General features: G+C 48.3%; 1 protein-coding gene across 1 annotated transcript in view; it reads right to left on the minus strand.

The window, feature by feature from the left end:
• The window catches only part of LOC115137781 (FRAS1-related extracellular matrix protein 2-like), a 116,861-nt gene that overhangs the window by 98,118 nt on the left and 5,967 nt on the right, over positions 1-12,776 (minus strand). Inside the window, exon 4 of the mRNA XM_065024067.1 lies at positions 5,204-5,293. Within this exon, the coding sequence (XP_064880139.1) occupies positions 5,204-5,293 (90 nt within the window). The remainder of the gene's footprint in view (positions 1-5,203; positions 5,294-12,776) is intronic.

Raw genomic sequence — 12,776 nt, forward strand, 5'->3', positions numbered from 1 at the left:
TCACTAAGCTAAGGACTCTGGGACTAAACACCTCCCTCTGCAACTGGATCCTGGACTTCCTGACGGGCCGCCATCAGGTGGTAAGAGTAGGCAACAACACGTCTGCCACTCCGATCCTTAACACGTGGCCCCTCAGGGGTGTGAACTTAGTCCCCTCCTGTATTCCCTGTTCACCCACGACTGTATGGCCAAACACGACTCCAACAACATAATTAATTAAGTTTGCTGACGATACAACAGTGGTAGGCCTGATCACCGACGACAATGAAAAGGCCTATAGGGAGGAGGTCAGAGAACTGGCAGTGTGGCGTCAGGACAACAACCTCTCCCTCAATGTGAGCAAGACAAAGGAGTTGATCGTGGGACTACAGGAAAAGGCGGTCCGAACAGGCCCCCATTAACATCACCCAAGTCAGAGTTTTCTCTGCCACCGCACGGGTAAGCGGTACCATCTAGGACCAAAAGGCTCCTCAACAGATTCTACTCTCAAGCCATAAGACTGCTGAACAATTCCTAAAATCGACACCGGACAATTTACATTGACCCCCCCCCCCCCCTTGTACACTGCTGCTACTCTCTGTTTATTATCTATGCGCAGTCACTTCACCCCTTCCTACATGTACAAATTACCTCAACTAATCTGTACCCCCGCACACTGACTCGGTACCGGTGCCCCTTGTATATAGCCTCCACACTGACTCGGTACCGGTGCCCCTTGTATATAGCCTCCACACTGACTCGGTAACCCTTGTATATTGCCTCCACACTGACTCGGTACCGGTGCCCCTTGTATATAGCCTCCACACTGACTCGGTACCGGTGCCCCTTGTATATAGCCTCCACACTGACTCGGTACCGGTGCCCCTTGTATATAGCCTCCACACTGACTCGGTACCGGTGCCCCTTGTATATAGCCTCCACACTGACTCGGTACCGGTGCCCCTTGTATATAGCCTCCACACTGACTCGGTACCGGTGCCCCTTGTATATAGCCTCCACACTGACTCGGTACCGGTGCCCCTTGTATATAGCCTCCACACTGACTCGGTAACCCTTGTATATTGCCTCCACACTGACTCGGTACCGGTGCCCCTTGTATATAGCCTCCACACTGACTCGGTACCGGTGCCCCTTGTATATAGCCTCCACACTGACTCGGTACCGGTGCCCCTTGTATATAGCCTCCACACTGACTCGGTACCGGTGCCCCTTGTATATAGCCTCCACACTGACTCGGTACCGGTGCCCCTTGTATATAGCCTCCACACTGACTCGGTACCGGTGCCCCTTGTATATAGCCTCCACACTGACTCAGTACCGGTGCCCCTTGTATATAGCCTCCACACTGACTCGATACCGGTGCCCCTTGTATATAGCCTCCACACTGACTCGGTACCGGTGCCCCTTGTATATAGCCTCCACACTGACTCGGTACCGGTGCCCCTTGTATATAGCCTCCACACTGACTCGGTACCGGTGCCCCTTGTATATAGCCTCCACACTGACTCGGTACCGGTGCCCCTTGTATATAGCCTCCACACTGACTCGGTACCCCTTGTATATAGCCTCCACACTGACTCGGTACCGGTGCCCCTTGTATATAGCCTCCACACTGACTCGTACCGGTGCCCCTTGTATATAGCCTCCACACTGACTCTGTACCCCTTGTATATAGCCTCCACACTGACTCGGTACCGGTGCCCCTTGTATATAGCCTCCACACTGACTCGTACCGGTGCCCCTTGTATATAGCCTCCACACTGACTCGTACCGGTGCCCCTTGTATATAGCCTCCACACTGACTCGTACCGGTGCCCCTTGTATATAGCCTCCACACTGACTCGGTACCAGTGCCCCTTGTATATAGCCTCCACACTGACTCGTACCGGTGCCCCTTGTATATAGCCTCCACACTGACTCGGTACCAGTGCCCCTTGTATATAGCCTCCACACTGACTCGGTACCGGTGCCCCTTGTATATAGCCTCCACACTGACTCGGTACCAGTGCCCCTTGTATATAGCCTCCACACTGACTCGGTACCGGTGCCCCTTGTATATAGCCTCCACACTGACTCGGTACCAGTGCCCCTTGTATATAGCCTCCACACTGACTCGGTACCAGTGCCCCTTGTATATAGCCTCCACACTGACTCGGTACCGGTGCCCCTTGTATATAGCCTCCACACTGACTCGGTACCAGTGCCCCTTGTATATAGCCTCCACACTGACTCGGTACCGGTGCCCCTTGTATATAGCCTCCACACTGACTCGGTACCGGTGCCCCTTGTATATAGCCTCCACACTGACTCGGTACCGGTGCCCCTTGTATAGAGCCCCGTTATTGTTATTCTTATTGTGTTACTTTGTATTATTACTTTTTATTTTAGTCTACTTGGTAAATATTTTCTTAACTCCTCTTGAACTGCACTGTTGGTTAAGGGTTTGTAAGTAAGCATTTCACAGTAAAGTCTACACTTGTTGTATTCTGCGCACGTGACAAATAAAGTTTGATTTGATTTGATAGAGAAGAGAAAGAGAGAGGTAGATCCATGACATTAAGCCAACTGAGATAATAATACAGGTATTGACTGAACTTGACTCCACAGCGACGGGAAGGACTCTGAATCGGCTTGACTTTCACCAGCATGATAAAAAGCCATTCAATCTTCTCTATGATAAAACCTAAAAAGTATTGCACTTTATAGGGAATGGGGTGCCATTTTGGGATGCCTAGCAGGTTTTATCATAGAGAAGATTGAATGGATGACACCAGTTAACACCCCCATAAGCTCCTCATGCAGCCACACACAGAGTAACAGATTGCTGTAATGACCTGTGTATTATCTCACTGAACCCCCTGATGTAATAGCCTGTGTATTACCTCACTGAACCCCCTGATGTAATAACCTGTGTATTACCTCACTGAACCCCCTGATGTAATAACCTGTGTATTACCTCACTGAACCCCCTGATGTAATAACCTGTGTATTACCTCACTGAACCCCCTGATGTAATAACCTGTGTATTACCTCACTGAACCCCCTGATGTAATAACCTGTGTATTACCTCACTGAACTCCCTGATGTAATAACCTGTGTATTATCTCACTGAACCCCCTGATGTAATAACCTGTGTATTACTTCACTGACCCCCCTGATGTAATAGCCTGTGTATTACCTCACTGACCCCCCTGATGTAATAACCTGTGTATTACCTCACTGAACTCCCTGATGTAATAGCCTGTGTATTACCTCACTGAACTCCCTGATGTAATAACCTGCCTATTACCTCACTGACCCCCCTGATGTAATAGCCTGTGTATTACCTCACTGAACCCCCTGATGTAATAGCCTGTGTATTACCTCACTGAACCCCCTGATGTAATAGCCTATGTATTACCTCACTGACCCCCCTGATGTAATAACCTGTGTATTACCTCACTGACCCCCCTGATGTAATAACCTGTGTATTACCTCACTGAACCCCCTGATGTAATAACCTGTGTATTACCTCACTGAACCCCTGATGTAATAACCTGTGTATTACCTCACTGAACCCCTGATGTAATAGCCTGTGTATTACCTCACTGACCCCCTGATGTAATAACCTGTGTATTACCTCACTGACCCCCCTGATGTAATAGCCTGTGTATTACCTCACTGAACCCCCAGATGTAATAGCCTGTGTATTACCTCACTGAACCCCAGATGTAATAGCCTGTGTATTACCTCACTGACCCCCTGATGTAATAACCTGTGTATTACCTCACTGAACCCCTGATGTAATAACCTGTGTATTACCTCACTGAACCCCCTTATGTAATAACCTGTGTATTACCTCACTAAACCCCCTGATGTAATAGCCTGTGTATTACCTCACTGAACCCCAGATGTAATAGCCTGTGTATTACCTCACTGACCCCCTGATGTAATAACCTGTGTATTACCTCACTGACCCCCTGATGTAATAACCTGTGTATTACCTCACTGAACCCCCTGATGTAATAGCCTGTGTATTACCTCACTGAACCCCCTGATGTAATAACCTGTGTATTACCTCACTGAACCCCCTGATGTAATAGCCTGTGTATTACCTCACTGAACCCCCTGATGTAATAGCCTGTGTATTACCTCACTGACCCACCTGTGTATTACCTCACTGAACCCCCTGATGTAATAACCTGTGTATTACCTCACTGAGCCTCACTGAACCCCCTGATTACTCCCAGGTCGAGGGTAAGGGTGGGTGGGGTTGGGGGGGGGTGTACAGGAGGTGTTTAGAGGCCCAGAGAAGAGCCTGTGGGAAAAGAGGCCCTTGTCTGAGGACCTCTTTGTATTCCATCAGACCGTCACGGCCGTAGAAGAGCAGAAGAAAGAACACACTGTCAGCCACTCTACTTAAACTAATCACGAAGCACCAGCCGCATCCAACACCATTTACACCGCCCCACACGGCACCCTATTCTCTATATAGTACTTTTCACCAGGGCCAAAAGTAGTGCCCTATGTGGGGAATAAGGTGCAATTTGGGACGTAACCACTATCTCTCATCGCAGCCAATGCCTCTCATCGCAGACCTAGCTCAAGGTGATAGTATTTTTCGGCTAATTCAAGTGGCCCAATGAATGTTACTTTTATTACATTGCTGAGAGGTGTTCAACAGGTGTCCTGTGAACTGGACTTGAGCTACATAATGATCCAACATACTGTACGTATACAATTCCAGCCTGCTTCCACATCCCCCTTAGAGAAACCTCACAGTGCTGTAAGGCCTACATGCTAAACGTGATAAAATCATGCCCCAACAAGCTGCTGGAACAACTGAAGATTCCTTCCTGCCTCAAAGAACAGTTCCTGCTTTAAAGAAAATGTTGTCGACATGTTTTAAACAGATTTCTGGCCTCACTCAAGCAGAACTTCAAGCGGGGGGGACGTCAACATTGTTTTATATACTGCTGTTGTAGTTTAAAGGGATTACCTGCTGCTCGGTTCTATACCACTATCTAGAGCCCCATTCATGCCAATGCACTCATCTACTGCAGCTTAGATTTTCTCCTTCACTGAAAAGATTAAGGCTACAACTGGAAAATCCTCCATCCACAATGTTCGCTCACAAAAAGCCTCTCAACAATTAAAATAGTTAGATGTGGTATTATTTGATGTAAACAAGCACCATCAGTAAAACATTTATAGAATGACCTACCATTGTCCTCAATGGAGAAAAAGAAGATGTCGCTCGTAGCATTGTGACCATCTCTTAGCACGTAGCAAATCTTCATGTCATCAACTTCAGCTGAAAAAGAAAATCAGATTGATGTCATTTACTCTTCTACTCGTCTAGAAACATATTGCGCTTGAATGTATAGTTCATGCCTTGCATGTTGCCTAATAGACTTAAGAAAGACTGAGAAAAGGAATGACGCTGATAAGGTAGGCAGGGTACATAATACAATACAACATTCCATTTGATATGCATATCTGTGATGAACAGTTGTTCTCTATTATAGCTTGTCTGATGTGGCGTAAGACTACTTCCACATATCATATCACTGAACTACTACAACCTACCTGCCTGGTGTGGCAACTGCTTGGCCTCAGACCGTAAGGCACTACAGAGGGTAGTGCGTACGGCCCAGTACATCACTGGAGCCAAGCTTCCTGCCAACCAGGGCCTCTAAACCAGGCGGTGTCAGAGGAAGGCCCTAAAAATGGTCAAAGACTCCAGCCACCTTAGTCATAGACTGTTCTCTCTGCTACTGCACGGCAAGCGGTACCGGAGCGCCAAGTCTAGGTCCAAAAGGCTTCTTAATAACAGCTTCTACCCCCAAGCCATAAGACTCCTGAAAAGCTAATCAAAGGGCTACCCAGACCCCGCTTTTACGTTGCTGCTACTCTCTGTTTATTATCTATGTATAGTGACTTTAACTCTACCTACATGAACATATTACCTCCATTAACTCAACAACCGGTGCCTCTGCACATTGACTCTGTACCGGTACCCCCTGTATATAGCCTCCACATTGACTCTGTACCGGTACCCCTGTATATAGCCTCCACATTGACTCTGTACCGGTACCCCCTGTATATAGCCTCCACATTGACTCTGTACCGGTACCCCCTGTATATAGCCTCCACATTGACTCTGTACCGGTACCCCCTGTATATAGCCTCCACATTGACTCTGTACCGGTACCCCCTGTATATAGCCTCCACATTGACTCTGTACCGTATATAGTACCCCCTGTATATAGCCTCCACATTGACTCTGTACCGGTACCCCCTGTATAAAGCCTCCACATTGACTCTGTACCGGTACCCCTGTATATAGCCTCCACATTGACTCTGTACCGGTACCCCCTGTATATAGCCTCCACATTGACTCTGTACCGGTACCCCCTGTATATAGCCTCCACATTGACTCTGTACCGGTACCCCCTGTATATAGCCTCCACATTGACTCTGTACTGGTACCCCCTGTATATAGCCTCCACATTGACTCTGTACCGGTACCCCCTGTATATAGCCTCCACATTGACTCTGTACCGGTACCCCCTGTATATAGCCTCCACATTGACTCTGTACCGGTACCCCCTGTATATAGCCTCCACATTGACTCTGTACCGGTACCCCCTGTATATAGCCTCCACATTGACTCTGTACCGGTACCCCCTGTATATAGCCTCCACATTGACTCTGTACCGGTACCCCCTGTATATAGCCTCCACATTGACTCTGTACCGGTACCCCCTGTATAAAGCCTCCACATTGACTCTGTACCGGTACCCCCTGTATATAGCCTCCACATTGACTCTGTACCGGTACCCCCTGTATATAGCCTCCACATTGACTCTGTACCGGTACCCCCTGTATATAGCCTCCACATTGACTCTGTACCGGTACCCCTGTATATAGCCTCCACATTGACTCTGTACTGGTACCCCTGTATATAGCCTCCACATTGACTCTGTGCCGGTACCGGTACCCCTGTATATAGCCTCCACATTGACTCTGTACCGGTACCCCCTGTATATAGCCTCCACATTGACTCTGTACCGGTACCCCTGTATATAGCCTCCACATTGACTCTGTACCGGTACCCCTGTATATAGCCTCCACATTGACTCTGTACCGGTACCCCCTGTATATAGCCTCCACATTGACTCTGTACCGGTACCCCCTGTATATAGCCTCCACATTGACTCTGTACCGGTACCCCCTGTATATAGCCTGCACATTGACTCTGTACCGGTACCCCCTGTATATAGCCTCCACATTGACTCTGTACCGGTACCCCCTGTATATAACCTCCACATTGACTCTGTAACCGGTACCCCCTGTATATAACCTCCACATTGACTCTGTAACCGGTACCCCCTGTATATAGCCTCCACATTGACTCTGTACCGGTACCCCCTGTATATAGCCTCCACATTGACTCTGTACCGGTACCCCCTGTATATAACCTCCACATTGACTCTGTACCGGTACCCCCTGTATATAGCCTCCACATTGACTCTGTACCGGTACCCCCTGTATATAGCCTCCACATTGACTCTGTACCGGTACCCCCTGTATATAACCTCCACATTGACTCTGTACTGGTACCCCCTGTATATAACCTCCACATTGACTCTGTACTGGTACCCCCTGTATATAGCCTCCACATTGACTCTGTACCAGTACCCCCTGTATATAGCCTCCACATTGACTCTGTACCGGTACCCCCTGTATATAACCTCCACATTGACTCTGTACTGGTACCCCCTGTATATAACCTCCACATTGACTCTATAACCGGTACCCCCTGTATATAACCTCCACATTGACTCTGTACCGGTACCCCCTGTATATAACCTCCACATTGACTCTGTACTGGTACCCCCTGTATATAACCTCCACATTGACTCTATAACCGGTACCCCCTGTATATAGCCTGCACATTGACTCTGTACCGGTACCCCCTGTATATAGCCTGCACATTGACTCTGTACCGGTACCCCCTGTATATAGCCTGCACATTGACTCTGTACCGGTACCCCCTGTATATAGCCTCCACATTGACTCTATAACCGGTACCCCCTGTATATAACCTCCACATTGACTCTATAACCGGTACCCCCTGTATATAGCCTCCACATTGACTCTGTACTGGTACCCCCTGTATATAACCTCCACATTGACTCTGTACTGGTACCCCCTGTATATAACCTCCACATTGACTCTGTACTGGTACCCCCTGTATATAACCTCCACATTGACTCTATAACCGGTACCCCCTGTATATAACCTCCACATTGACTCTATAACCGGTACCCCCTGTATATAACCTCCACATTGACTCTATAACCGGTACCCCCTGTATATAACCTCCACATTGACTCTGTACTGGTACCCCCTGTATATAACCTCCACATTGACTCTATAACCGGTACCCCCTGTATATAGCCTGCACATTGACTCTGTACCGGTACCCCCTGTATATAGCCTGCACATTGACTCTGTACCGGTACCCCCTGTATATAGCCTGCACATTGACTCTGTACCGGTACCCCCTGTATATAGCCTGCACATTGACTCTGTACCGGTACCCCCTGTATATAACCTCCACATTGACTCTGTACCGGTACCCCCTGTATATAACCTCCACATTGACTCTGTACCGGTACCCCCTGTATATAGCCTGCACATTGACTCTGTACCGGTACCCCCTGTATATAACCTCCACATTGACTCTGTACCGGTACCCCCTGTATATAGCCTCCACATTGACTCTGTACCGGTACCCCCTGTATATAGCCTCCACATTGACTCTGTACCGGTACCCCCTGTATATAGCCTCCACATTGACTCTGTACCGGTACCCCTGTATATAACCTCCACATTGACTCTGTACCGGTACCCCCTGTATATAGCCTCCACATTGACTCTGTACTGGTACCCCTGTATATAGCCTCCACATTGACTCTGTACCGGTACCCCCTGTATATAGCCTCCACATTGACTCTGTACTGGTACCCCTGTATATAGCCTCCACATTGACTCTGTACCGGTACCCCCTGTATATAGCCTCCACATTGACTCTGTACCGGTACCCCTGTATATAGCCTCCACATTGACTCTGTACCGGTACCCCTGTATATAGCCTCCACATTGACTCTGTACCGGTACCCCTGTATATAGCCTGACTCTGTACCGGTACCCCCTGTATATAACCTCCACATTGACTCTGTACCGGTACCCCCTGTATATAGCCTCCACATTGACTCTGTACCGGTACCCCCTGTATAGCCTTTGACTCTGTACGGTACCCCCTGTATATAGCCTCCACATTGACTCTGTACCGGTACCCCCTGTATATAGCCTCCACATTGACTCTGTACCGGTACCCCTGTATATAGCCTCCACATTGACTCTGTACCGGTACCCCCTGTATATAGCCTCCACATTGACTCTGTACCGGTACCCCTGTCCATATTGACTCTGTACCGGTACCCCTGTATATAGCCTCCACATTGACTCTGTACCGGTACCCCCTGTATATAGCCTCCACATTGACTCTGTACCGGTACCCCCTGTATATAACCTCCACATTGACTCTGTAACCGGTACCCCTGTATATAGCCTCCACATTGACTCTGTACTGGTACCCCCTGTATATAACCTCCACATTGACTCTGTAACCGGTACCCCTGTATATAGCCTCCACATTGACTCTGTACCGGTACCCCCTGTATATAACCTCCACATTGACTCTGTAACCGGTACCCCCTGTATATAGCCTCCACATTGACTCTGTACCGGTACCCCTGTATATAGCCTCCACATTGACTCTGTACCGGTACCCCCTGTATATAGCCTGCACATTGACTCTGTACCGGTACCCCCTGTATATAGCCTCCACATTGACTCTGTACCGGTACCCCCTGTATATAGCCTGCACATTGACTCTGTACCGGTACCCCCTGTATATAGCCTGCACATTGACTCTGTACCGGTACCCCTGTATATAACCTCCACATTGACTCTGTACCGGTACCCCCTGTATATAACCTCCACATTGACTCTGTACCGGTACCCCTGTATATAGCCTGCACATTGACTCTGTACCGGTACCCCCTGTATATAACCTCCACATTGACTCTGTACCGGTACCCCCTGTATATAGCCTGCACATTGACTCTGTACCGGTACCCCCTGTATATAGCCTCCACATTGACTCTGTACCGGTACCCCCTGTATATAGCCTCCACATTGACTCTGTACCGGTACCCCCTGTATATAACCTCCACATTGACTCTGTACTGGTACCCCCTGTATATAGCCTCCACATTGACTCTGTACTGGTACCCCCTGTATATAGCCTCCACATTGACTCTGTACCGGTACCCCCTGTATATAGCCTCCACATTGACTCTGTACTGGTACCCCCTGTATATAGCCTCCACATTGACTCTGTACCGGTACCCCTGTATATAGCCTCCACATTGACTCTGTACCGGTACCCCCTGTATATAGCCTCCACATTGACTCTGTACCGGTACCCCCTGTATATAGCCTCCACATTGACTCTGTACCGGTACCCCCTGTATATTGACTCTGTACCGGTACCCCCTGTATATAACCTCCACATTGACTCTGTACCGGTACCCCCTGTATATAGCCTCCACATTGACTCTGTACCGGTACCCCCTGTATATTGACTCTGTACCGGTACCCCCTGTATATAGCCTCCACATTGACTCTGTACCGGTACCCCCTGTATATAGCCTCCACATTGACTCTGTACCGGTACCCCCTGTATATAGCCTCCACATTGACTCTGTACCGGTACCCCCTGTATATAGCCTCCACATTGACTCTGTACCGGTACCCCCTGTATATTGACTCTGTACCGGTACCCCCTGTATATAGCCTCCACATTGACTCTGTACCGGTACCCCCTGTATATAGCCTCCACATTGACTCTGTACCGGTACCCCCTGTATATAACCTCCACATTGACTCTGTAACCGGTACCCCCTGTATATAGCCTCCACATTGACTCTGTACTGGTACCCCCTGTATATAACCTCCACATTGACTCTGTAACCGGTACCCCCTGTATATAGCCTCCACATTGACTCTGTACCGGTACCCCCTGTATATAACCTCCACATTGACTCTGTAACCGGTACCCCCTGTATATAGCCTCCACATTGACTCTGTACCGGTACCCCTGTATATAACCTCCACATTGACTCTGTAACCGGTACCCCCTGTATATAGCCTCCACATTGACTCTGTACCGGTACCCCCTGTATATAACCTCCACATTGACTCTGTAACCGGTACCCCCTGTATATAGCCTCCACATTGACTCTGTACCGGTACCCCCTGTATATAACCTCCACATTGACTCTGTAACCGGTACCCCCTGTATATAGCCTCCACATTGACTCTGTACCGGTACCCCCTGTATATAACCTTGCTATTGTTATTTTACTGCTGCTGTTTAATGATTTTTTTTTCATTTTTTATATTTTACATTTTTTACTTAACACTTATTTTTCTTTAAACTTCTTAAAGCATTGTTGGTTAAGGGCTTGTGAGTAAGCATTTCACCGTAAGGTCTACTGCTGTTGTATTCGGCGCATGTGACAAATAACATTGGATTTGATTTATACACTGTTGGACAACTTAAATGGATGAAGCCTCACCGGTAATAAAGAAGAAGAACACAGGAGAGGAGAGCTGAATGAACTCAGGCTGCTTAGTGTCTGTCTATCTATTAGTCTGCTGAAAGACAGGGGCCATAAAGAAGAGGCGGACTGCAGAAGCTACTCCACATCACATCACGTCTGTCTGCCGCATCCGCTAACAACGCTATGCTGGAGTGGGTTCTTAAGACTGATACTGTCTAGGAGGAGGGTTGGTTCTGGAGTGGCTTCTTGATAGGTCGGGAGGCTGCTATCAGGGAGGATGGTGTGAGGTGTATTACTGCTGTCTTCTATATTTCATGTCAACACATTTCCCTTCAAAGCGGCCGGCTCATAAAAATGTAAAGCCAGTTTTGGGACACTGCCGCCGGCTATGCCGGATAAGCCAGAGTTATTTACTGTCTGTTTACCAGCGATGGATCTGCCTGAAATATTTAACAGGTCTGCAGAAGGAGAAAGCAGCGGGAGGAGAATGGGGATGAATGGGGGTCAGTAAATAAAGGAGAGAATGGGTCTATGTCCAACCCAAATGGCACCCTATTTCCTATACTGTATAGTGCACTACTTTTTACCAGAGCCCATTGAAGTGCACTATATATGGAATAAGATGCCATTTGGGATGCAGGCATATAGAGATTGATATAATTCATACATTCCTTACTGACTGTGTTACTATTTATTTACCCTACCTTTTCATTTGTACTGTAGACTGGGCTGTATGTATGTAGTTGTTCTATACTGTAGCTATTTCTGCGGCTTAAACAAACGTTGGCCTGCTGTCCCTGTGAGTGAAGTTAACACATCTCTCTCTCTCTCTCTCTCTCTCTGCCTCCCTCTCTCTCTCTGCCTCCCTCACTCTCTCTCTCTCTTTGCCTCTCTCTCTCTCTGCCTCCCTCTCTCTCTCTGCCTCCCCCTCTCTCTCTGCCTCCCTCTCTCTCTGCCTCCCCCCCTCTCTCTGCCTCCCTCTCTCTCTCTGCCTCCCTCTCTCTCTCTGCCTCCCTCACTCTCAGACAGGGTATTCATGTTCTCACTCTCTATTCTTCATGTCTGTGGCCCCCTACCTTCATGTAAGGTCAAATC

The sequence above is a fragment of the Oncorhynchus nerka genome, linkage group LG11 (assembly GCF_034236695.1).
Source record: "Oncorhynchus nerka isolate Pitt River linkage group LG11, Oner_Uvic_2.0, whole genome shotgun sequence".
Classification (NCBI taxonomy): Eukaryota; Metazoa; Chordata; class Actinopteri; order Salmoniformes; family Salmonidae; genus Oncorhynchus; species Oncorhynchus nerka.